The sequence below is a fragment of the Archocentrus centrarchus genome, chromosome 21 (genome assembly GCF_007364275.1).
Source record: "Archocentrus centrarchus isolate MPI-CPG fArcCen1 chromosome 21, fArcCen1, whole genome shotgun sequence".
In the NCBI taxonomy this organism is placed as follows: domain Eukaryota; kingdom Metazoa; phylum Chordata; class Actinopteri; order Cichliformes; family Cichlidae; genus Archocentrus; species Archocentrus centrarchus.
Window position 1 is genome coordinate 21,802,462 of NC_044366.1, and position 27,669 is coordinate 21,830,130.

At 40.2% G+C, this 27,669-nt stretch overlaps 1 protein-coding gene across 1 annotated transcript in view; it reads left to right on the top strand.

The window, feature by feature from the left end:
* The first annotated feature begins 4,154 nt into the window (after positions 1-4,154).
* myo16 (myosin XVI) overlaps positions 4,155-27,669 on the top strand; it is an 86,617-nt gene continuing 63,102 nt past the window's right edge. Inside the window, exons 1-5 of the mRNA XM_030759016.1 lie at positions 4,155-4,237; positions 10,338-10,607; positions 19,731-19,801; positions 20,211-20,354; positions 27,283-27,391. Coding sequence (XP_030614876.1) covers positions 4,210-4,237; positions 10,338-10,607; positions 19,731-19,801; positions 20,211-20,354; positions 27,283-27,391 — 622 coding nt within the window. The 5' untranslated portion in view covers positions 4,155-4,209. The remainder of the gene's footprint in view (positions 4,238-10,337; positions 10,608-19,730; positions 19,802-20,210; positions 20,355-27,282; positions 27,392-27,669) is intronic.

The following is a 27,669-nucleotide window of genomic DNA, read 5'->3' on the forward strand; positions in this document are numbered from 1 at the left end:
ATTTTAAGAATACACAGAGAATACACAGAGAACTTGGATAGTATGTCAAGGATTGCCTACCAGCAAACTTCAACAACAAACCAATAAATGGCATCTGCAGATTTTTGATATGTGAAATGCCACCCTACCCTCCATTGCATGCACATGCATGAGGCTTGTTGCAAAAAATAATATAAACTCTCATATTTGGGATTATTTTTGTTTTAAAACCAAACAAGGGCAACAAGTTGAGGCACATAAAGGCTCAGTCACACAAGCCTAGAGACCAGTCAGCAACCCCTGGCAACATTCAGTCCCTGGGGAAAAATGTGTATTCTCCAATTGGCTGGCCAGTGGTTGCTGGCTGACACTGGGTGCAATCATTTACAGAGAGGGTGCTGCACCAAAACCTATTTGTGATTGCTATAGCCACTAGCAGATTGATGTGGTCACCTGTAGTTTGCTGAGAATATGCCAGCTTGTCCGAAAACACTTGCTAACTAACCACTGAGTGAAAGCGAGACTTGAAAAAGTGTAATGCAAACAGAAAAAAAGAGACTGTTCGCTCAAAGTAAAAGTTGTGGCCAGTTTCACCTAGCAACAGCAAGCAACTTCTTGCAACCACTTGCAAAAGTTTGGGGGATACACATATTTTTCTCTAGCAGCTGGTGCTTATCATGGGGTCACTGGGGTTTAGCAACCTACAGCAACCACTCGCAACCAGATGGGGATAATTGTTTTTCCCTAGTGACCAGTATTTCCCAGGTGGTTACCAACCAGTCTCTAGGTCTATGTGACTGGGACCTAAATGAAAGAATCAGATGAAAGACACCTCTAAATGAACAAACAGGTGGGGTTAACATGTATCATTAAGTAATCAGGGTGCGAAGCAAATCTTTATGCCAGTGTGAATCTAGCTGCAAGCAGCTAGCTTGCCTAGTATGGACTGAGCTAGCTTCTTAGCTCAAAAATTTGTTGGACACCACACAATGCCAGCTCTCCACCGATGAGAGTATCTTTCAGTGTCTCAGCTCTAGTTCACCAAAACCTAAAGGAAGGATTGTGTAGCAGTATTCATCAGTTGTGTTTTACAAGTTAATTATTTTTCATGCCCCCACAACATAAACCGGCAATGGACTCGAGCAATTGTCATGAACAATTATGAACCAACCCTAATATAGAGGTTTTTAAATTGAATCCCAAATGAAGAAAATAGTATCGGTAGCATAATTACCATAAATTAAAAATGATACCACAGTAAGAAAAACAGGACAGATTAGTGGTATGATAATAAAACCCAGTGCCATGAAAAAAAAACACTGTGTTGAGGCAGTTAAATAGAGAGATACATGGTATAGTAAATTGCATATTTGGTCTATGTTTACTTGAGCACCTTGTGTGGATAGCGTGATACAGTCTATGGTATTGTAAGTAGCTTGAATGGGTTTACACAAATAAATATATCACATATTGCCACCCTCTTAAAATAATGGCCTAAGGTTTTTCAGAAAAGACAAAAAAAACTTAACATTGAAAATATGATGATTTAGGCAAAAATAAAACTTGACTCAGGCCATTATTTTAAGAGAGTGTTGATATGAAAAAAGTGAACTTAAATGTTGGTGAGGTCTTAAATATGAAGTCTCTCTTTATATTTAAGACCTCACCAACATTCTAAGTGCTTTTGGTTTTTCCTGCACCCTTCACCACTGAACTCAGTTCAAGAGATCACATGTAGGCACACATGTGCACACCCTCTAGGGTGTCCACTACAAAAATCATGCTGGTAACACAGTCGCAGTATTGACTAACACCTGAGGGGGATGATCGCAGACCGCTGTATCAAAGAGAGTGAAATTTATGATCGGCGCATCAAACACTGCTATAGTGAGAATTTGTGAGTGCTGCATAGAAGAACAGAAACTCAGGCTCCACCAAATACAGCATGTGCTACAGACTGAGTGACTTTGAAACAATAAAAACATGCGTAGATAATGCCTAGAAAATGGATTGTGAACAGTTGTGTGCAAGTAACTGCTGCCATGTTTTCCTTTGACAGAGATTTATATAGCTGTCCTTACCTCTCTTGTCTTTGTCTGTTTTCTTCACTCTGGCTGTCTCTCTCACTGCTTACTTGTGGCTGCAGAGAGACAGAAATTATTATTACATGACACCACTGTCCTGTCTCTGTAACACCAGAGATCATTTGACTTGCCTTCTAGCATGTTGTCTCACTTTGAAGCTCTGTTTTACAGTACCTCATGTTCCAGTGTTACAACGAGCCACCGCCTTCTGATATGGCATCTTAAGTCTCTATTACTGCAGGCGCAGATAACATGCACCATTAATGCTTAAAGACATTTAGATGGGAAGGCATGACATTCTCTTGTCAGAGTACCGCTGTGAGATCTCCATTTCAAAAGTGTTAATGGAATAGTCATTTCGTTATCCCAAAAATACTGCACTACTTGTATAGCAAGTACAACAAAGATGTGAATTTGTCTGTTGTCTTTGTGCTTATGTGCAAATCCATTTAGCAGTGTGATTTAATTACTTTCTACAGTACAATCTTTTGCACGCACTCGAATACAGGCACCTGATTTTACTCCGGTAGTTGTTGGAGTAGTTGTTCGAGCTGTGCTTTGCATACGATGCAGCGAGCAGTTGCTTTGACCTGATTTCCTATGACAGGAATTACTCGAGTATCCAGTCTGACACATATACACACAACTCACAGTCTGTCTTCCCCCCCCCCCAGTTTCTTTCAAGTTTGCTCTGTTGCTCCTCTCTGTTCACCACCAACATCAAGTGAACCTCACCTGTCCATATTTGAAAGTGATTGTGAAAGAATCTCACACAGAAAAATCAGCGTGCTACTCAGTGTGTGGATGTGAAATCACCATACTACAGATTTCTAAAATGTGTGTCACAGTCCTTCTTGATTCACACACTGCACATGCTATTGAACTCTACTACTATCATCCATTTTTTTTTTAGTCTATTTCAGCTTCTCTCTAGTCTCAGTGTGTCTTTTCTTTCCCGTTCATGCTCACATTCCAGTCCTTCACAAATCTCTTTTTAATACAAAGCTTAGTATATGCAAATTAGCCTTAAAGGACAAAGTCATAGAGATTACCCTACGGACACACTAACAGCACAAGCACATAGTTCATACCATGCCCTGTGTGTGTTGCTGCATGATAAGTGCATTATAGAGTGGCTAAATGTACTGCACTCAAGCTCCAACATTCTATAAAACTATGCTTATCCATAGTAAATTTGAGGCTAGTTTAAGACCGCCGATGAACACTTAACCTGTCACCACACCAAAAGCCGCACTGCAGCAGCTTCGCCTCTCTTTCTCTCTCTGTCTTTAGCTGTCCTATCAAATTTAACACTCCCCTCTCTTTCTGTCTCTTGGGTTATTTTTCTTTCTCTTGCTCCCCCTGCTGTGTCTGCATTTCTTCAGTTTTATCAAATGGTCTTCCTCATGATCTGTCGCTCTCTGTGTGTCATATCTATAATATAGGGTAGTTCAATGAATCCTTTCCTCACCCCCCCCCCCCCCCCCCCCCCCCCCCCCCCCCCCACCACCACCACCACCACCTTTTTTTTGGCTGAAAAGGTAGAGGATAGTCCAAAGAAGTGTGCGTCTATATGAGTCACTGCATATGTATGTGTGTGTGTGAAGAAAACCAGGAGGGGGTGTGTAAGGAGGCGAAAAGCATTGCGTCATTGGGGGTGTGTTGAACAGGAGGTGGGCTGAGCCGGCTGCCAGTCAGTGACGACAGTGGAGCACGTGTGTTGGCTATGGCTGAGAAGACGTACAGCGGTTATCTGGCTGTAGGCAAGAAGAGCTAGAGACAGCCGCAGCTCCATGTTGCTGAAGGGGTGACCGAGGGAGTGCATGTCTGTATGCGTGTGTGCGTGTGAGAGAGAGAGTCTGGGACCGTATGCATGTAGATGCTGCATGAGCTGCAATCGGAGCTGCTACTGGTGATGGTGAATAATGCAGACAGAGGAACCCAGTTTGGATAGCATGCAGTGAGCCAGATTAATAATGTATCGTGCCGGTTATGAGCTCTGCTTTAGTTAGTTTTTCTGGAACCTGTAGCTGCCTACTATTTGCCTGCCTTCCTCACTCACTGACTCCCCTGCATACCTTTCTGCCTGCCTGCCTGCCTGCCTTCTTTCCTACCTGACTGGTGGACTGTCTGACTTGTTCAGAAAATGTCTCACTACCATTTCATCAAATGTTGTAAGTAGCCATTCAGCAGTTCTATATTTATGCATGCAAGTGGACTTATCAGTCATGGGTGTGTGTCTGTTGCATTAGCACTTACTGTATGTTCAGGCTGCCATACAGTATAAGTTCACATGCTTGAGAATTCTGGTCATTTGCTGCAGACACAGCAGTGGTGTGGTCTAAACTTCAAATGGGTATTTGCCCCCCCGTGTGTGTGTGTGTGTGTGTGTGTGTGTGTGTGTGTGTGTGTGTGTGTGTGTGTGTGTGTGTTCGTGCAGTAAGTAGGTGTGTGAGCTTGCTGCAGAGAGCTGCTGCAGATGTGTGAAGTTGACCGGTGAATGCGGCAGGTAGCAGCAAAAGGAAGGAAAGAAAGATGAAGTAGAGCCACAAAGATGCAGATCCCATGAGCGTCTGGCACATTCGCATCACACTAACAGACTGACAGAGAGGGAAAGTGGTTTCAAAGAGAGAAAGACAGATGGAGAGAAAGCTGATGGTGGTTTAGAGGAGCATGGGAGAGGGAAGGAATGGCATTATTGGAAAATGGAAACGAGGTGAGAATAGGATGAGTGACATAAGGAATGTGGCCAAATGTTGAGAGGGATGCAGATATTTGAGAGGTAATAGCAAGGAAGAAAGAAAGGAGGGAGAATACAAGAGGATAGATAAGCGAGGTCTATGATAGAGGTGATGCAGGCTGTCAAAGTCTCTCCTTCACTGTGAGAACCCAGCTCACCCCTTAATCCATCCATATCCCTTCCCTTACATATCCTGCATATTTATGGTGTCTGCAGCTTGCATCCTGTTTGTGTGTGTGTGTGTGTGTGTGTGTGTGTGTGTGTGTGTGTGTGTGTGTGTGTGTGTGTGTGTGCGTGCGTGTGGTATTTTGTCATTTACAAGCTCCTGCAATGCTGTTTGTGTTATTAGCTGGAGCCTGCTGGAGCCTGCATGGGATGTTCTACATTTAATCAATAACTGATAGCTTGGAGATGGGATGCCAGAAGAAGAAAGCTCTTGCTTTCTTTCCCTGTCTCTCTCTCTGTCTCTCCACTAAATCTATATCTCTCAGATTCATTCAGACCCATTTCCTATTGGACCGACTGTCCTCTCCTACTCTCATTCACATTCTGTGTATTTGTCTTCAGCCATTTATCACACAGTAGCAATAGTTAGTGATATATATATATATATATATTTTGTTTTAACCAATTACTGCAGACTTTATGTCTTGCTGTATAGTTTTTCCAAGTATTAAGTAAATGTCTTATATTTATATAAATTTATGTATAATATATAAATGTCATAATATTTGGAAATAAATTGCAAAATTATGCATGAGTGTTGAGTGTTTTCATCAGCCAGGTTGATGTGCAGCATGATAGCATTTTATGTGAAAAGTGAAGTTGCACTATCACTTCTAGTGATGTGCTCTTTTTTAATCTATTGTATACCTGTCTATACATTCTTTTCATACCTACAGTACAGCTCATGTGTGGGCTCTGTCTGCCCTAATATGTTATCTTATTTGTTGTCTGCCATGGACTGGGAGTTTATGTAGCCTTGAATGTATGCTTAATAGATGATGTATTGGGGTGACAAAGAGTCTGAAGGATACTACCATCCTGACCAAGGAACACACAGTACTCACAGTAAGGACAGAAACTGAGGCAAAAATCAGTCAGTTGCTTATGAAACAATAATCTACCCCCCCCCCCCCCCCCCTTCTGAGTTTTGCACTCTGAAGAGTATTCTGAGGTGTGTGTGTGTGTATGTGCAAGTTTGATGCACCACATGTGTCTGCTCTTGATGGTCTGTTTTTCATCTTTTGTATCATTACAGTGAAATAGATGAGAGAGAGCAATACAAGTCTGTGACAAATTAAAGGAAAACACCTGAAGCCTTGAACAGCAAGGGTATCCTCTCTAATGCTGTGGGAGGTATTTCGATGACCCATTTTAGAGGCACGTGTATCTTTAATGGGCAGGGTCACTGCAAATCAATCCAAGATTGCTCAAAGTGATCAGCTTTATCCTGTCATGAACCATTTCTTTCCTGATGGGAGCAGTTTACAATGCACCCTTCCATAGGTCATGAGGGGTCACTGATTGGTTTAATGACTATAAAAATGATGTGAATAACTGTCTGCCAAAGTGAAGATCTATACGAAATTTTGAACCAATAGCCATATCTTTTGGAAGAGTGGTGTTTAATCCTTCCAGGATATATACAGAGACTCGTACAATTAATGTCTTGGTGCAGTTAAGATTTTCTGTAGGCGTGTGGTGACCCAGCACCTTACTAAGACAGTTTATGGTGTGTTTTCCTTTAATTTGTCACCAGTATTTGCGAGTGGGAGAAAAAAATGAGGCAATAACACGAGACTGAGAATGCTGGACTGTGGAGACTTGTCGTATATTATTAGAAAAAGCAGTAGGTTGAGTGTGTTTTTGTGTTTCAACCGTTAGCCAAGTTCCCAAAATAAAATACAGTTGAAGCACCTGGCATGAGCAGTATAATAATGACCCCCACCCACCTCCCCCGTCTGGAACCTGAACACAAAAGAACTCTTTTAACATGTCTATCCAGAGCAGATGGCACTGATGTATTGTGCAGGAGGTGTGTGTGTGTGTGTGTGTGTGTGTGTGTGTGTGTGAGAGAGAGAGAGAGAGAGAGAGAGAGAGAGAGAGAGAGAGAGAGAGAGAACTGGATTGGAGGGGGCAGGTGTTTGAATGAATGTGTAGATATATATATTTAAAAAAAAAACATACACACACACATCTTTTTGTCTGCTAGGGTGTCTTTGTCTTTGCCTGATAAAAATCTAGTCCAAACACACTTCAGCCCCTTCAAATGAAAACAGCTATATACTGTGTACATTAACAACAGTACACTCGTGCCCGTTGACAGTTAAGGGCTTCTTTTATTGGTGGGTTACTTTTCACTGTTGAAAGCAGAGACCTAGTCTAAAGTGACACAAAGGTGGTACTAGTGCCAGTAAGTCTCTCAGGTGGTAGCACAAGTGCCAGACTTGGGGACATACTGTGGCATAATGTAAAAAAATGACTTAGACTTATATGAGACAAAATGCGACACAATTTTATGTGGAAAAATAGTGGAAAACTAACATCACAGATAAAGAATCAGGAACAGACAGGAAACACACCCTGGGAAAGAATTAAAATCATAATGTGTGTCTGATACTGCAGTTTCCTCTGATGGTAAAGCATCCCCAGTCACAGTCTCGAGCTCTGAAAAAATAAGTTATTTAAGAGGTGATGAAGTTGTGACCAAGAAACAGAAAGGGTTGGACAACACACAGTGCTTCAAAATTGCCCTGCTAACAATGCTTTTCACCTGCTGAAAACACTGATGTGTGCTCAGTCACCCCAAAGGAGAAGCAGACAGATGGCAAAGAGAAAGAGCGCTACATCAGTGACAAAAATGCTCAAAGGAAGGGAGAAGGAAAACAAAAATGGGCAAAAAAAGACAAGCGCAATAAAAGAACTGCAGTTTGAGAAATGTAAGGAATGAGATATAAGGCAACATGTCCAAAGAGACATGAATTAGTGAATCACTGTCTGAGCAAAGACAATCTTGTCTTCATATTTTGCTTGTCCTCTGGGCCGGCTATGACCTGAATTTATCAAATTGCCAGCGCTGTCATGACAGTTCGTCTGCTGTTTGCTCTTCAGCTTAAACTTACTTTATATCATATTTTTCCCCCCTAAAGTGGGTGTCTCTTTTGATTTCTGCATGAGCTCTTTTGGCGATTTCAGCCTTGGCCCACCTGCTGTACAATCACAGTACTGTACAAGCAGACCAGAATAGGTTCAGCAGCTGCCTTGTGATGAGATCTGTTTGGCTCCGTTCCACTGAGAGGCAGAGAGATTATGCACAGTCAGGAGAATTGATACACTCTGTTAGGACAGGAAAAAAAAAAACAAAAAGCACATAAAATATTGTGACGCCTCACTCAACCCACCCCAGGGCTAAACAATGAGCAAATATCCTTTATAGTCAAGATGTTACAGTAAATGATTGCCTGCACACAACTGGGCTAAATGCTGACACAGACACGAAAGGATGCAGCCTGATTTATAAAAAATATAAATCAGGATGCTATTATTTAAACGGTATAATTAACTGAAAATAGTACTAAGACAACAAGAACCTGAGAAATCATACAGTGATTTTGAATTAGATGCTCGCAACACAAAAGTTGGGGCAGGAAGACTGGAAAGGTTGTGTAATAAAAAAAAAAAAAGATCTCACAACTAATTAGGCTGATTAGTAAAATGATTGGCTGTAAAAAAAAAAAAAGAAAAAAAAAAAAAGAAAGAGCATCCCAGAGAGGCTGACACTTTCAGAAATAAGGAAGAAAGAGGGAAAATTTTTCAACAAGAATGCATATTTTTGAATGTAACGTCAGGGATGTAGTGAACCAAAAACTGTGCTTACTCTTCAACAGCTGTTTGGTGTATGATTTGCACCATGTATCCTAGAATTATTGACTTCAGTGACTTATGAATAAACATAAAAAGCTCTCATTTGCAGTATATAGTACCAGTGAAATGTTTGGACACACCTGGCATGGATTTCTGATTAGCTGAGACAAGTTTAATAAATTGCAATAAAATAAAATGAATAAATAAAAATAATAATGAGAAAATAGAATGAGAAATGCCAGTGTACTAAATTCTTTATGAATACAAAATATTTTGGCTATCGAATATCTTTAAATTTGTTCCGACCAACTAAAATTCGTAACAGAACATCAGCGACGTTTGGAAGTGGGAAATAAAGTGAAATCTCCAATCAACCTGATCGCTATTTAAGGGTGTATTTGTGGTTTAGTTTTCCTCCCGCTAGGCTGCTGATTTCCCCCAAATGATTATTTAGTAGCAAATTAAACTAGTCCCAAAATACACATTTGTTAGAAGGCACAATTTCTTGATTCAGTTTCTTGGTGAAAAAAGCTCAGCTGACTGTAGGTCACTGAAAAACTCAGTTGATGTTGTTTTGTTGCTGTGATTATTTTCTGTTATTATGTGGAAAATAATGAAAAATAAGGATATACTCCACTATGACCGAGTGTGTCCTAACTTTTCACTGATACTTCATTACAGTGCATCTTTTTAACCTCATTATACTGGACTGAAATAAAATTACCGACTAGGATCCGATCATCGAGCACCTGCCCATATTCATAGGATATCCAAAAATAGAACTACATCAATCAGTGATTCAGCACATGAACTACTGAGGAAACAAGCAATAAAGCAATAATAAAATTCTGCAATTCCCCCTGTGATATCACTTGCCCTTTCACTGAGAGAGAGCTTGGTCTGTGTACCAGCTGCTACTGATAGAACTGGAGTTAGTACAGCTGTGGCTGGATCAACATGTCATTAAAAAAAAAAGATTATTAAAATAAACCAATGTGAATATATGACACTTTTTAGCGATATGTCTTGCTGATTGAGCTGTGATATGAAAAAATTTATACTTGACATTCTGGCCAAAATACACCCACACCAAGCACTTCTTTGACATGAGCTCAAAGGACACTGAGTAAAAGCTGTAAGCATTGCATAAGTTAGACCCAGCAGTCTCCATCAAGCTGGTTAAGTACAAAGCTGTGAAACTGCGTAGGTGATAAATCCTCAACTGCTTTTGATAAAGTGTTGTCTCCTTACCAGAATAACACCGGCTATTTTCTGACCAATGCAAATTTGCATATCATCCAAAAAAAATCAATAAGTCAACCATGAGACTGCAGGCCTAATAATATATCTGGAAGATTCATAATATCAAAAATCTCAGCTTATCAGGGACAAGACTGACAATAAATAAGATACACAGTTTCATCTTTAGGTAAATGCAGTGGCATTTGTGTGTTTAATCATAAGAGCTTTGTCTCATTTTCTGTGTAAACTGTTACTGCAAATATACCCATGTTGGGTCCCACGTAGGCTAGCCCATGTGGGTACCATAGCAATTTTGCCACGCAGTGTGGACTGTGTGGGTCTGCTCACAGTGGTCCCACGCTTTTTTTAGACCAAACATCATTCATTTTATTTTGCTATCTCTGGCTTTCTCTCTTTGTCTCTAGGTTGTTTCCAACTATGTAACGTCTTTCGTCAGAACATGGAGATAGACCAGTGTCTGCTGGAGTCTCTTCCCATTGGCCAGCGCCAGAGGCTGGTCAGGAGGATGCGCTGTGAACAAATAAGGGCGTACTATGAGAGGGAAAAGAGCCTTCAGCGCCAGCAAGGCGGAATCAAAGTTCGAGCCTTGCCCACCCACCGCAAGAAGCACCATGTCCGCTTCAGCCCTGCTGACATTATACAAGATGCCATCGTTCATCATAATGACAAAGAAGGTGTGTGTTTGGATTTATCTGTGCGTGTGTGTGTGCGTGTGTCTGCTTCTGGTTAACTGAAAAAAGCTGTAGCATATGAGTGTGCGTGAGGGTGACAAAGGTGCAATTTTGAGGTGCAGTTTTATCCTAACTATAGTGGCTAGGGGTGAGACAAAATATAAGTATGCAGTATATCTTATGGGTTCCTCTAGTGATACATTTTTGATACAGTGCCACCAAATATCAGTATTTTTCTCCACCAGTTTGACTCATCATACAGTCACTACTTCTGGGTGGCACTTACAAAGCCTTACTGAGCATTAACTAGTTTGCTGTGAGAAAGGGTGAACAGCTCAGACAACACAGGAAAGTAAATTGATGAGCTAATAAACTGAATTGATTGTTCAAATTTAATTTTAATGATTTTAATTGTAACGCATTGACACCACAATGCAATCAATAAATACATAACTTGGAGTTATGTTTTAAGTATTGTAGAAAACTGCACCATGATACCACTAATATCAGGGGCAATGTGTCCTCGTGTTGTCATATTGTGAGCTGTTCTGTGGTTCCCACCCCATGGGTCTCACACACACACACATACATACACACACACATGCAACAGCAGTGGGCCAAATCAGCAGCTGCCCACTAGACTACAGACAACAAGCTTTTATAATCACTGAAACGGCTCCCAAAGACTTCAAATACCTTAACAGATATGATAATTTGAGTGTTGGAAGTTACATTCTTTTTAATGCTAAGTAAAAAGAAAAGTAAAAATGGCACTGACAGAGGGCCACATGATATAAGAATGTTCTTCAAAAGATAAACAAATGTAAAAATATTAAAAGAATATGTGATACGGTTGATAGGTAACAGTTAAAATACGCGCATCAAAGCATTTAAAATAGTTAAAAACCTTTCTTGTGACGTCAGAGGGACTGTCTTGTTCTAGCTGTCTGACCTACTGTGTCTGTTTCTGTGTCTGAGAATGTTTCTTTGTTCCTATCTCAGTGTGTGTGTGTGTGTGTGTGTGTGTGTGTGTGTGTGTGTGTGTGTGTGTGTGTGTGTGTGTGTGTGTGTGTGTGTGTGTGTTTATCTGTTGCCAGCCAGAGGAAAAGGACTCTGCAAGCTTTCCTCAGACAATGAAAACACACTAACTTCTGATGCTGACATCATTCTGTCAAAAGTGTTTGAAATTTAAAGGGAATTCACATTTTACTCCAAAGGGCACAGATTTTTTTTTTTTTTGGTCCAACCTCACCATCTTTCTTTTTGTTTATGACAGTCATTTGCCAGTCATTTACACAGCTGTCTGAACATATCTCTGCCAGTCCTTCCGGCAGACTTTGCAGGTCACTGTGCTAATCTCTGCTCCCCGGCTGCCAGTAAGATTCAGCTGGGGTCTGTGGGAGCAGCTGGTGTGCCATTGCAACAGCCAACCTGAAAACAGAGTTCATTGGCTTGGCATGGATCAGATACTCCTCTGCCTAATCACCTAAGCTCCACCATGGTGCTCAACTGGTATCAGGCCACCATTTGCCTTGCTGTATGAGGGCCTTGTGACCATTTGGTGCCGTTCAAGACAAGAACTGGCTCCAGATGAAAGAAAATAGTAGATTCATGCACAGGCGTCCTTAGATGGGGTACAGCTTCACTTCTAACAGGCTCTTTAAGGTAAAATTCTGCTTTAAAGATTTATATGCTGTTCTTTTCATGTTGGCCCTTCTGGTTCTTTTGGGTTGGTTTCTGCCTCTGCCTCTGTGTGAGGATCTGTCCAAACCACTTAAGGTTAACACTTGGAAGTTGGGTTGATCAGCACTTGCTACTGTATATCTTGACAGTGGTTCTTAAGTATTCTTCAGTGGTGCTGGCACTCTAAGTGATAAGTTTTTCTCACTATCTCTGCTTGTGTTAGCCTTTTTTGTAAAGAGCGATGGGATTTGCTTCAGGCCAGGAATGTCCCCAGAGTAATGTGGGAACATATTTGGAACTTTGAAATTTAAACAGAATCATCTTAACAGCAAAAAAAAAAAAAAAAAAAAAAATGTACCAAAACACACTGTACTGAGAACCGATGAATTAACCTGCTCAATGATAGTAGCTATAACTTGTTGACAATGTTGAGATAACCTTGTATACCTATGTGAAGTATGCCTGAAAATCAGCATGCACAGTAGTGGCTGATTTCCAAATAACTGCCTGCTGTTAGGATTTAAGCAGTTTCATCATATATACAATAGATCATATACTGTATAACTGACAAAAAAGCATGTCCATTTCTTAATTATTTTATGCATTCAGTATTACAATTAAGCTATCATGTCATGGATCCCTTCTAGAGTAAGTGAGAAGTGATATACTATACTACCTTGTAACAGCAAAGAAGGCAACAAAAATACAGTAGACACCTTTTTAGCTGATTGGCAGTTGTATCTTGAACATGTTTGCTACCTTGAATACATTTACATGTCTTAACTTAATTTGCCATTATCAGCACCGTCTGCTTCAGACGGTGCTGATTTGTTGAAAATAATCAGACGTTTAGGTGACTCATACTTCTTTTAAAAAACTGTAACTGGGAAAGTGACAAAAACTGAGATCAACAAATAAGACTCAGAGTGTGAACTAAAAAAAAAAAAAATTAGGCTTGAGGTTTAGATTCATAGATCATGCTGAAACTTTGTCTGCTGACAAGGCGACCAGGTAATAATAGGTGCGCACATGCACACACACACACACACACACACACAGAGTCACAAAAGGATTTCTTTTTCTTATCATTCGTCTCGTACAGGAAGGAAAATGAAGGAGAGAGGCGAGGGAAGGGTGAACACGCTGAGAAAAGGGAAAATTGGAAATTGGAAGAAACTGAATAACAGCAGCAAAGATGCTTTGGATTATGGAGGATATTGCAAGGTTAAGGTTAAATATACCACAAGCACGCAGCCCTAGCTGTAGATCAGAGCATACTACACAGCATCTTCCTTCACAGGTTTGTCTGTCATATGCAAACATTTTGGTTTAATTGCTTTTTTTAAACCGTTCTCAGAATGTGAAATTGTTGCTCTCATAACCCTGCAACCTACAACTAATATTTACTATGTCTTAATTTTTCAAAAATGGTATTTAATGACATTTTTTGTTGGTTTCTCACATTTTAAGCAGTTTTTGGTAACCCCCCCCCCCCCCCCCCCCCCCCTTTTATTAAAAAAAAAAAAAAGCAGTTTAAGATGTGATTAAAAACACATCTTGTAACAGCTGTACACTGTATCTACAGCTTTCTTTAAATATGCTTTTAAAAACTGAAAGCTCATCAGCTCCAGTTCTGCAGTCTGCATCCTTATTCGTATATCACATCTTATGTAGAAAATCATAATTATTTTTGTTGTGTTAGAATGATTTGTTGTTTTGTAATGATTATTGTTGTTTTGTATGTATGTGTGTACTTCTTTAAAAAATGTTTAAGCCTGCAGCTCTGCTTTAGAACATCCATCAGAGTAGCTCTGTCTGACGGATAGCCATTTAAGACATTCCTGTTCTCCTGATCCTTAAGTCTCTGTCGTTTCCCAGACTTTTTAGCTGCTACAGACCTCAGGCCAAACCTACTTTTCCCCCGCTGGCAGTAAAGATTACCTCTATTATGCAACCGTATGCATTCATAGTCCCCTCAGTGGGGACACCGACCCAAGCCAGAAATATTGTTATTTGGATTGGTCTCCGCACCAGTGAGCGAGCGCTTTTCGTCTGTGCTTGTGCTGTGTGTCTGTTCAGTGTGCACTATATGGGAGTGTAATTACTGTGTGAAGTATGTCTGAATGGCCATCTTTCATTATTGATCAATGTGTATAGATCCATCCTGCAGGCACAGCACAGGGACTCATAGTCCAATCACGTCTCCGCAGTGAGGAAGTCAAGAAAGTGGAGGTAATAAAAGCTTCCAGTCATGTGGAGTGTTTTTGGAGCACTACTTAGAAACATATCATACCCAAAGTACAAAACACCATGTATACCATGTGCAGTGTATATCAGTGAAGCAAAGGTCTATGCAAAGTCTAAAGAGTCCATTTGACTCTACTTATATTGTTATTATCTGGAAGTATAAACTTTTAAACTGCATGAATATAGCTTCATACTAGATTAAAATATATGAAATAAATACATATTATATGATCAGACATACTAAGGAACTCCATCTTTTTTATGTCATGTGCTGGATGTGCTGGACCACAGCTGAAGCTTAAAATCTCTGCACTATGGTGATATGTAGCGCAGTGTAATGAGATGTTTCAGCCATTTATCTGCAGCCTTCCATCAATATATATAATCTCCCTAGATGATGAAACTCAAACCAGAAAGGAAGAAAAATAAGTAAATATAGATGTTAGGGAAAATCAGTTGTTATCTCTCTGCACTACGCCACGCTGGGATTAAAAGGATGTCAGACACCTGTCATGTTTTTGACAGAACAGGGCCTAGGCCCACAGAGCTGATAGAAGAAGTCCTTTTACTGCCATTCCATGTAAAACCTTATGACTATCCCTTAATGTCAACCTGTGTCCTACTGCAATAAAACTTTGCAATAGAATTCATATTTCTCTGAGCTTCTAATATTAAATGTGTGGTTCATTTGATGAGTCATCAGTGTCCCTATGGTGGTTCAGCCAGACAGGTAAAATGAGCAAAGGATGTGAGAGTGTATGAAAAAACAGTATTATGAACTAATTTTCTTACAGAGTTGCACTCGGTTTGAAGATGACATTTAATTTAGACATTTTCCTTCTATGTTTGAGTATTTTAATTAAAATAACACAAAGGAAGAGAAGTATACATAATGACAGTTTCCCCTAAAATGGGCAGCTGTAAAAACTGATTAAAATGCATTCACATTCAATTTGCACTCCCAGTTTCCTTTTACTGTCACAAATAAGCAATTGCAATTTTTCTTTTTTAGTCTGCAGGCATGATTTTATGAGGAGACTTCCAGTACTTCATAGCAAAAAAGAGAGAGAAATAAAATATGCACCAGCTTAAATAGTAAGTGCTAGTCTGAAAAGGAACACTACAGCTACAGTACTACAGTGCACTGTATGCGTTGTACTACGCTACAATGCTCACTTCTTGATTTGGGTCAGACATTTGTCTTTTTTGTTTCCTTCACTGGAGGATGCAACTTAAGCAAAGTAGCAAGTTAACATTTCTGGAGGGGTTGTGTCTATCAAATACTTCAAATGCTATGAAAGTGCATTACCACCCTCAGTGTTAACAGACACTGAAATCCACTACATCACCTTTTCTCAGGACAAGTAGGTCAGAGTAGCCCGTTCCATCTCCCAGAACTCATTATCCATTTGAAAACTGTACACTTGTGTTTTTCCATCATGATTGAAACAAAGGAAAAATGAAAAACTCATTTCAAAAACATGGGGCAGTGAGATGAGACGGTCCCGTTTGTGATCATGACCGTGTGATAAGGACCCGAGAGACAGAGGCATTTATAAGAGCAAGGGATTTGAAGGTAATTTCATGTAGCGCTGGCAAGGAATTATAGTTTACATGAGAAGAGCGTGTCTGGTTGCTATATGAAGAAAATTGGCAATACAGCTGTAAGTGGCACATTATAAAGCACACATTACAGGGATTTGATCAAATTCATAGAATATCGTGGTGCGGCAAGATAAGGAAGATCCAAAGAATTGAAAAGCGTGGCATGAGAAAAGCACATCCAACGTTGGACTGCGTCTGCACAACAGTCAGCATGAGCGTCATACTTATTTCAAGCAGTTCCAGTTCAACAGTGTATAAATCTAATTTTCCTGAGTGGGGAACTGCTTTTTTTTTTTTTTTTTTTTTTTTTAAACAGTAAAGTGCGCACACGTCGCAATTTACTGTGTAGGCAAGAGCTCCTGGAGGGCTCTGTTCAGGTGCTGAATACAAGTACACGTTACTGACAGCATCTAAATGGTAACATGGATAGCAGGAGAGCAGAGGAGAGCTACTGGAACTTTTTGATCATAATATTATTTATTGATGGGCTGTGCCTTAATTTATGATGTATTACTATATGGATGTAGCTGTGAAGTAGCTTTTTTTCATAGAAAAGGAGGGCTAAAAAGGTGTTAAAAGTTTGCCTTTTAAGAATCTGAATAGGTGTAGGGCATCAAGGTAGTAATCCCCTATTGACATCCACCCTTCAGTCTATACCTTATTTAGGTTTCTCTCTCATCTTCTTCTCTCTTGCTCGCTCACTTTTTTCTATCTACCAGGTCCTATTTGGTTGCCATGGAAACTACACATATGTCTAAAACAGCTGTTTTTCAATCGTCCAGAAAGGGTAGTTGACTTTGCTTTGCGCCCACTCTCCATTTTCCTGTCGGGAGCATCCTGATTGACGGGTGGCACGCATACATACTCAGTACTAAAGCCTGAGATTGGATATAACCAAAGACCAAATGACATGTTAACATTAAATATAGAAAGGAAAGTACTGCTGTGTGATGTGCTGTGAGATAAGTATGTAGCTGCTGCAACTGTAAATCATTCAGTGGAAATAAATCACTGTGATTTATATCCAGGGTTCCTTTTAACTTTTAGTTACATGACAATGACAATGTGGCATCAGCTCATAATCTAAAACAGTTTGGCATTTCCAGCGGCTGTAAAGCTTTAAGACAAAATATGCAGTTTATCCATCCTACTGTTGACTTTGCACATAGCTGTCTCACTCTATAGTTAAAACTCCCTTTGCCTAGGATGATTATTGGGATTATAGAATTATCAAGAACTAATTTAGTCTGTGATGCTATGATTTAAACTATAGGTTCACATTGTTTCATCTTTGATCAATCAGATTTAATCATTACTTCTGTGTATATGGGGCTTTGACAGATCCTTTGCAAGGGTAATTCCATTAGAACAGATGGAGGACAAAATCCAGACTCCTTTCACTGTGCGAAAATAAATTGGATTTCAAGGTTTTCTGGACGCTAATGTGGACTCCGTGGTATTAAATTCCACTTTCCCCTGACTAGTGTTTCTGTGCTTAGTTGCTTTGAAGACTTAGTGATATAAAAAGGGAACATTGTACTAAAAGACTCAAACTTTGGATGACACCTACTCAAGCTGTCTAGATCAGACTGCTGAAGTTCTGTGTAAACTTTATCTGAACTTATTTGATTGTACCATGTCTGTACACAGAGTACACACAAAGTCTGATGGATTTTGTTCCCCATTGTCTTCCATTTTTTGAGGCACATTAGGCAGGGATGATCTGATGCCTGTTATTCTGTTTGACAGGAGTATTTCCTACAGGAAGCACTTGTTTCAGTGTTCACAGGGACTCCAGATTATCAACAGGGACTTATGTAGTTTTATGTATTAGGTATGCCTAACATAGCTGGCACATTCACTACTAATGCATACACAGTATGGACATGTTGGTCATAAGGAATTTGCCAATAGTATAACAGTACTATTGATTCCAAATGGCCACAAATGTTTGTTCCCCGTTTACCACTTGAAGTCATAATGAAACTCTTGACCCTTGACCTGTCTTCAAACGCATTCAACCATGTGGCATAAAATTCAGGCAGGTTCTTGAATGAATGCTTCTCACTAAGTAGCTCTAACCGGTGGGAAATCTGAAAGACCAGAGGCCATCATAACCAGGAAAATGTATCAAATTATAATTTATCTTTGATAAATCATAAGATACCTTACATTCAGAAAAACTGTTCCTCTGAGTTCACTGATGAGTTCAGATAGACTGTTTTATAGACAAGAAAGCAGGATCATTATCTGTTCCCCTGTAACTAATTCAACTTTAGATGCACCTCAATTGATGTTTTGCAGTCCGGAGTTTCTACAGCATATGGAGATGATAATTATGCTGATTGGCTTCAGCACTGTTCTGTTTATTACTCATCAACCATTTAAATGCTATTAAGCTCTGTAGCCATGAGAAGAATGGAAAAGCATCTGTGTATAGTGTTTGGTATGTGTGCATGTGCTTCTAAAAGGATAAGTGAACCAAGTGATTAGCAAACATCCTCTTCCTCCATCTCACCCTTTCTTCTGTCACACCATCCTCTACATGTCCTCCTTCATTATATCCATGAACCTTTTCTGCAGTCTTCTTTGCCTCCTATCTGGCAGCTCAATATTCAACATCCTTTGCCCAATATATCAACTATCCTCTACATGGATGTGTGTGCTCCAGTTCCTGCCATTCTTCTACAAAGGCATCAACTATGCATGTAGCAGACTAAGAAGTAGCATAATAAAAACAACCACTGTCCATGGTGCCTGCAACGGGGTGTAATACTGTCCTAAGTGAATGGCATTATTGGGATCAACAGAATTTATTATGTAAAATTATTATGGAGCTGTCTTCAGAGCAGCTGGTTCTGCTTAAACACTCTACTGCACACATATGTGAATTTGTATATGTGGTATGTGTGGTGGGATTGCGTGACAGCATTGGCTGGCCTTCCTCAGTTCAGTCAGCATCCATCTAGTGCTGTCAATGTTGCCGAAATCAGCTACAGCGCTCCACCTTCCTTTTTTGTTTGCCTACTGCCTCTATTTATCTGTCACACACTCCAGTGTCCTGTCGCTCTTGCTCTGTTACTGTGTCCTGCTGCTTTCACATTTATTTGCTTAAAAAAACATCAAATTTATAACAATATCTCAGAGGCCCTGCTTATCAGTGCTGACCATGTCTGCTTATCCATTTATGTCTGCATCAGCTTGTTCGGTTTATCTTTCCTTTAGCAGAGCTGTGTCAGAGTGTTATTGGGTTGCGTGGCACACTGTTGCTCCAGCAGCAGGTCAGAAAGCCGGGGCTACCAGACACACACACGCAGTCTTTACACTGATCCACACTGACGTAACAAGGACAGTCAGGGGACACTCACTCAGAACACATTGGTTTTGATAGTGAGTGCTTTTGTTTGTGTAAGAGAGAGAGAGAGAGAGAGAGTGTGTGTGTGTGTGTGTGTGTGTGTGTGTGTGTGTGTGTGTGTGTGTGTGTGTGTGTGTGTGTGTGTGTGTGTGTGTGTGTGTGTGTTCATGCCTTAAGCACACTGCCTGTCCTCACAAACAGCAGGTGTTAACATTTGGATGTTTGGTGTGTTATAGTGTTGCGCCTCCTGAAAGAAGGTGTTGACCCCAACACTCCCACTTCCTCTGGGGGATCCTTGCTACACTTGGTAAGATATGTTTCTAACAATAAGTGGAATTACAGTATATACACTCACATTCATTCCCCGGAGTTTATCCTGCATTCCTAATGCAGAAGTTTAAGTTTGACCTCAACCAAAATCAATCTAAATCCAAAAGCACTATTTGTCCTCACAGAATGATGTGATCACTTCTGTAAATGTAATACTTTGGTGCTACTAACCCTTCTCCGTGACTCTATTTTTGCAATATTATGCATATTGCTCTGTCACAATAACTGAATATAATTTACTACTGCTGCACATTACATTATTACATACAATATGTCATTAACTCAAATGAACTGAACCACTCCTGTGTTCCACTTATAGTGCTTGTGAAAATTCACAGATTCTGCTAGCTAATAATTTTGTAATTTACTGTATTTGCATTCTGCAGTGTGCCCGCCATGACAATGTCTTTGCGGCAGAGCTTCTGATTGAGCGAGGCTTAAGTGTCAACCTGCAGGACGAAGACCTGTGGACAGCCCTACACGTAGCCTGTGTGTGTGACCATGCAGATGTGGTACTGCTGCTGTTAGTGGTAAGAAACACGAATGCTAGCATGAGCGTGCAGTATATTAGAAGGAATGGATATTATATACTGTAACACACAAAAAAAAAGACATACAGAGACATGCAAGGACATGCTTTTTGGCTTTAGTTGTAATTTTCTGGTTGATCTTTGCAGTTCCAAGTGTGTCAGCTACAAATTAGATTAGTGTTTTGGACCTGGTTGGCACACACGCTTCATTTTGCAGTAGCTTTGAACTACTGGTTGTATTCACATTAGTCATCAAGAATTTTCTGTACAAGTGGTGCATCTTCTATTGATGAGGGGTTTCGTATAGCTAAGGGTCTGAAACGCAGCTTTTTATTCTCTCACAAATCCAGCTGAATCTCAGAGAATGAGAATATTTAGAAATCTTCATTTGCATCATATCAAAGAGAGAGTCTATTCTGTGGAGAATGTCTTGACAAGAGCCCTGGTTGTACTGATTAGGTCCATAATGAGAGAGTGCCAGCTGCAAGGGAGGGCATGCACATCAAGCCCAGTCACTGAGTGGGTTGAGTTTGCTGTGCTGTTGTTGATTAGACCCAGGGAGGGTTGCATGCAGTATAGAACTGTGTGGAATCGTGTGCATCCTGGTTCTGCTGATTGGGTCCTGAGTGATTGGTGTTGCCTGTCTATGGGAAAGGAAAGAGATTTTCCTGAGAGGAGTAGTATTTTTGAAGAGTTCCCAGGCAAAAGGATGCAGAGAATCAATAGTGTTAGTGTATTTGCATGCATTTAATATCCCTGCAAGCAAATGCTCATGTGAGGAAGAGTTGTGGTGTATGTATCCCAAATGCACTTTAATGCAGTGACTCGCGTTTTTTTTACCATGAGAGAGGAAGGGAGAGATTTAAAACGCTACTTCTCCCTTGGAGGCAGTAGGTAAGTGTCTCCTAGGAAAGTGGAAAATAGGTTTCAGTGAATACAGTGAAACCTATTTTCCATGTTTGCAGTAAAACATCTGCAAATACAAAAGGATTTACAGAGAAAAAATGATTGTGTACAATTCTCATGAGCTTGAACGTCAATATTTGGCATGACCAACTTTTTTCTTCAAAACATTCCGAACTCTCTTAAGTTTAAGAGTCTTCAGGAATATGTCATGGCCCTAACCTAACAGATCCACGAGACAAACAACTACAATCAGATGCTCAGGGTGGTTTATTTACAATACAATTTGGGGGACAGAGGAAATTACTGGAAACGGCAAGACCCGGTCTGAGCGAGCACAGGAAACAGGAGTGATCTCTGTGGAGAGAGGGATGGACTGTAGCTTGGTGTGTAAAGGCCTTAAATGTTAAGTGCAATGACCAGACACAACCGTTACTGGCAGCTTTTTTCTGTATCCTCACTTTTGGTAAAATGGCTGGGTTATAACAATAAATTTATTGTTGGCATTTTTCATAGATTCGATTAAAGAAATGGCAATAAATTATGTTTTTTTTTGACAGGCTACTAGTGCCTAAACAACAAAGTGCCTAAAGATATCATTTAAAATGGGTTATTTTCTAAGTTTAATGTTATGTATAGACACAACACTGGTTCATCCCTTGAGTTAGGTGCCTTTTTTTATGCTTGAATGGTTTATAGGTCAGTGTTAATGTCCAAAAAAAAACTTTGAAAGACCTTCATAAAGCTTGGAGAACAATTGTTCGAGACCACGTTAGAAATTACAAGAAAATCTGGCTTCTTGGAAGCGAAATATAAAGAAATGAGGGGTAGCTCAAGACTTTTGCACAGTAGGGGGTGTGACAACCTTTGGTTGAAAGGAATGGTGCAAATATCCTTGGGGTGAATTTTTCCACTTCATAGTAAGACAAACACTCAAGTTTCTTTTTTTTTTTTTTTCTGGTATAAACAGCAAGTGAGTATGATTTCTGAAATGAAAACCCAAATTCATTCTCACTACCATAGTTAAAAATAGCTTCAGTCAAACATATTTCCGATAGAGATCCAGTATCCCTTTGCTTCTCTTTATTCATCTTGACACCCAACTCCTTCACCACAGACCCTGCCAATTCTCAGACGTTCTGCTCTGTTGTCAAACTGCAGCCTTGTCAGAGCTCTAAGTGGGAGATCTTCCCTCTGAATGTAACGGGTTTATTTAACAATAGCTCTGCTAGAGGAGCTTGACTGGCACCCTTATCTTGATTGGCACAGGAAGGAATAATGTTGTTAATCTATACTAATCTATTGTCTCCACTCCATCATCTCTTTTGCTGTTTCCGTCCCTTTGTTCTCTACTTCTCTGTCCTTCATTTCCACTTCCTTCTCAGAGCAACAGAGTGTTTTTTGCTGACAGAGATGTTACCAAGCTTGTCATGTGGAAAAGCAGAGGGATGGGGAATGATTAGAAATATGAGTGAATTGCTGCTCTGCATCCGGATTGGCAGTAATGTTAATTCTCTTATCTCCTCCCTCCAAACAGCAGGAGACCAAGTAATTTCTAAGCTCTATCATTCCCAACCCATTTCCAAACCCATTCTGAAAACCATGAAGCTCCAGTTCCGGTTAATGTTTGTTATTGAGACCCCAGTAGGCTTAACTAGCAGTCCAGAGCCACAGTGGATTCTTACTTAGCAAATGAAAACATGGCAGGGTGTGTAGTCAACAAAAGTTTTAGTGTAATATATATATAGCAAAAATAGTCAGATTATCAAACAAAACAAGACTCAGTGCTCTTCACATATTTTTTCTGGAGTTACTAGACTTAGCTTAAAAAAAAAAAAACACTACTGCTACACGTGTTAGCTGAGCTTCTTCAACTACATTTGCCAGAAGCTGTAAAATGGCAATAAAGATGCAAATATTTGCAAATCTTTAAAAGCCTGTATTTAATTATAAAAAGTACAGAGGATTCAATTCAGATTTCAGCTGCTCTAAAATTTAGGGCCTTCTTTATTGCACTTTTTGTTTCATCATAACCAATGAAGGAATTTAAATAAGAGTGTGTGTTGCTGTTTGAGCCTTTTAGGTTTCTGCGTGTTCGTTTATCGACAGGAATGACACAAACAGAATAAGGAGTCCAATTATTAAATTTAATAAAACCATTTCAAACAGTTTACAGATTAATCTGGTTCAGAGTTGTCGCAGCTGTCTGATGCAGTCAGTGCAGCTTCACACAAGTCTGACACCGCTCTCTATCTTAGTTCAACTTTTATACAGACTTAGACACAGTTACACAGTTATTGAAATATGCAAGCATGTAGCATGGTTATCAGTTCCTTCTTCTGTGCCCTTCACTGTCGCCTGTTAACGGCCTCATCTGGGTCCTGTAGACACAAAACATCAGACCAAAACACACATTCTTTTCCAGTATATCATCGGCATGTGATTTTGTTGTCTCTCTAGTATGCAGTCTTATTTCTGTCTCCTGTACAGAGTTATTTCAACACTTTCACCTTGTTGTGAAGATTAATGCTGCAACATGCAACTTGATGCTATATTTCTATTTGAATTGTTATATTTATGGTATGTCTAGTGTGCAGCTTATTTACACTCCTTCCTTCACCAAATGTGGGTGAAGGGACTGGACTGTAGACTGGACAGTTTAGAACCCAGATTCTTTTACATGCAGACATGTAAAACAAGCATGTTGTTTACATTTAGACAGGCCATCCCTGAAACAGAGGTTGCCTAGATGGCAGCTTATGCAGCTCAGATACTTGTCTATATTCAGCATTAATGGTGCCTTCACAGACAGGCAAATTACTTGTGCAACATACACTAATACCCCCCCACCCCCACCCCCACCTACCAAGATCATTGCGAATGCTGGAATTTCTGTTGTTGTCAGATAGTTCCTTTTGTCTTTAGTCTGGAGGCTTCATTCTGCTTTGGTTCCTGTCTAAGTTTCTTTTGACACAAGACTAATTTCGCTCTTTTTTCTTTCATTTCCTTCTCTCGTTTCACATTTTTCTGTGAAATACTAGCTTTCAGTCTTGTGCAGGAGATGAATTCAATCATATGATCAACACGCATATGATCAACTGAAAACAAGTTCTCTTCCGCTTATCCTGTTCAAGGTCACTGGAGCCTATCCCAGCTGAGAGGCAGGGCGAGAGGCAGGGTACACCCTGTACAGGTCACCAGCCTGTCGCAGGGCTAACGCAGAGACAGACAACCATTCACCCCTATGGGCAATTTAGAGTGACCAATTAACTTAACCCAAGTAACTGCATGTCTTTGGACTGTGGGAGGAAACAGGAGTACCCGGAGGAAACCCACGCAGACAAGGGGAGAACATGCGAACCCAGGCCTTCTAGATATCATTCTCGCTGTGAGGCAGTAGTGCTAACCACTGCGCCACCGTGCTGCCCAATTTTTTTCCTATCTTAAGATTCAAAATCCAGCACGGGTACAGTTGTTGAATTAACCCACTTTCCATGCTTGTAAGTAATGAATTTAAAACTTGTGAACTCTGAGTCCTTTGAAGTCAGACGTTTAACAGCAAGCCTCTAGCTGCACTGAACTCCACTTGACATCAGTTGAAATCTCCCTCTCCCTTTGCCTCTGTTAATAGTGTAGCCCCCCCCAAAAAAATACATGACAGTGGTTCATCAGGCAACTGTTACTCGTAAAATGTGCTAACCAGCTGGGTCCCAGAAAACTGGTTGTAATATTGGCAGGAAATGCATCACAATAAGTTGGTAAACCAACTTAAACTGAACAAAATGTATCTGTGAATAGTCATATGTATTTTATTTTGGAAAGAATTTGTACTGCTGCACTGAGCTATGGTTAGGGCCAGGGCTATGGTTCGACTGCAATCGATTTGAGTTAAAATAGCATTTTTTTTTTTTTTTTTTTGTCTAGGCAACATAAATTGTCAGAACAACAGCTGTAGACAGCTGTATTGATTAAGACAGAAGCTTACTGGTCTGTCAGACATACGTTAAACTGATGCCTCATTCTATGTGAGCTGTCAGTGCTGGTTAGCTTTTCACACTGAAGGTGTCCAGCTCAGCAGTAACTGCCCCAGGGACAGCTTTCAGCACATATCTACTAGTTGTTATTGATTTCTAGCAGTCACTGTGTTTAACAACTGCCATTATGAACCACAGGGAGGATGGTATTAACAGATTCTATCTCTGGGATGTCTTTAGTGGATCCATCATTATGGTGCTGGACTCACACCTAACCCCTTGCACAATGTGTTATTGCCAGAGAGCACAAACTCATTTATATCTGCCAGCAATTATCATGTAACCTGAGATGTGCCATTTCTGCCTCTGGATCAGTGGTGCCTTGTGTTCCTTCATCAAGATCTCTGTGTTGGTTGAGGTTTGTCTTTTCCTAAATGAGTTTGCTGTTGTTGTCAGAACGTGTACAACTAATCCAACATTTTTCCTTTTTTTTTTTTTTTTCACAGTGGATTTCTCAGCTGATTTCCTTCTTGTCCCTAAAATCCCTATCTTATAACACTTTTGTCCTGCCTGTGCACTTTCTGGCTGCTGCTTGTGCAGCTGTACAGGTGTGCATGTTTACTGTACTGAGTGGACATACTGTATCTGTCTGTCAGGTAATAACTTCATTCCGTCACACATCTATTGACTGTTACTGAAGCTTGAGGACAACCGCTTGGGTTAGCACACCTCTTCTCTACCCACTGTGTAATGCACGCGTGCATGCTGACATAAACACTCACACGTGTTAACAGAGGTACTCAGTAGGACATTTTGCAGTTTTTGCATTACCACTGGGGGCAAAGCTCAAATCTAAGGAGTATAGATGGGCTAAATTTTCACAGCATAATGGTTTGAGGAGTGAGGGTGGAGTGTGTGTTTGTGTATTTGCGGTGTGGGGTTTGCAGACGAGGGGATAATTGTGCCCCCATAATGTGCACTCTCACTCTGACTCACTCATCATCTCATATCTTTCTCTTCAAGCTGTGTTTCACATTGTGATAAGGTTTCTTTTTCATGAATAGTCATGAAGCACCAGCTGATAGTTAATGTTAATTAATTCTCTTTGTTAACCCCTTGATGACCCTCATAAGTGAGCAAAAAGAGCTCCCACTGGACAGCACAGATGGGTGCACAATGAAGCTGCAGACCTCTAGAACCGATTTTCAGATCAGTCGAACTGAATTCAATGTCCATAGTAATTTTTCACTGAATTTTTTTAAAAAAACATCCTTTTCCATTTTATTTTTTGCTTCATAAATACTTCTTTAAATTGTAAATCAGCTGAACAGCTGATGGATATTTTGAGGTCTTTATGCTGGACATTCTCATGGTTTTGCAGATTGGTTTTCAGAGCACTAAGGTTAACAGCTTTCATGCTGTTCAGTCCGCTCGCTCCCTCCCCTTTCAGTTTTCTTTCCTCAGCCCTCCTTCTCTGCCTGCCTAAGGACTAGGTCATAAATCTCTTTGCCACACGGCAAACAAGTCGTTAGAAATCTATTACAGTAACTATAAATATTAAACAAGGACCGTCAGTTACAGTCCCACATCACTGTTGTCAGACCTTGTCTGCTATGGATGTTACACTAACTTGTCTTTTATGGTTTAGTCAAACAGCAGGATGGATTTTATGGTTGGACACTCAGTCTGGCAAACTGGCAAGTTCTTAAAAAAAATAAATAAAAGAAGAAGAGAGCAGGAAGGCCCTGTCAGCATCACTGTATCACTGAAGTACATGTCGCTTGGCTTTGTCACACCTTTGTGCTTTACCGGCTAAGAAGTGAGAGTGCTGGATTTCCCCACAAGAGATTGTTGAGATTTAATGAGACCTTTAATCCAGTGTATTGTCTGTTAACATCTCCATGGGTCTGCTCAGGTACGCCCCTCTGGGAAGTCAAGATAATTAGTCTCAGTTTATCATTATGTCAAGCCTGATGAATGGCCCAAGGTACATACCAAAACACAGTTTGTTCATGTCTTCTTCTTTTTTTTTTCTGCCCTTCGTTGGGAAGGCTGGAGTGAACGTTTTGCTTCAGGACATCAATGGAAACATTCCTCTGGACTACGCCATCGAGGGGACAGAGACCAGCTATATCCTCCGAAAACACCTGGAGGAAAATGGTAAAGGTCGTATTTATTGTGCGTTAACTTTGATGTTTCACTTCTAGCTGATCTTTAACAAATCCAGTGGCTCGCTTTCATGTTATCATGCCCTTTTCACAAAGAGAAGAAAAAAGAAGGCTAATGAGTAAATTTGTCTTTTGTTTTGGGAGTATTTGGATGGTTTGAATGGTTATTAAGTCATACCTACAGTTAAACATAAGTTGTTCTGTGTGTGTACTTGTGTATGAAGGTGAAGTACACCCATGGGCGTAATCATGGTACATCATGAATGGGGC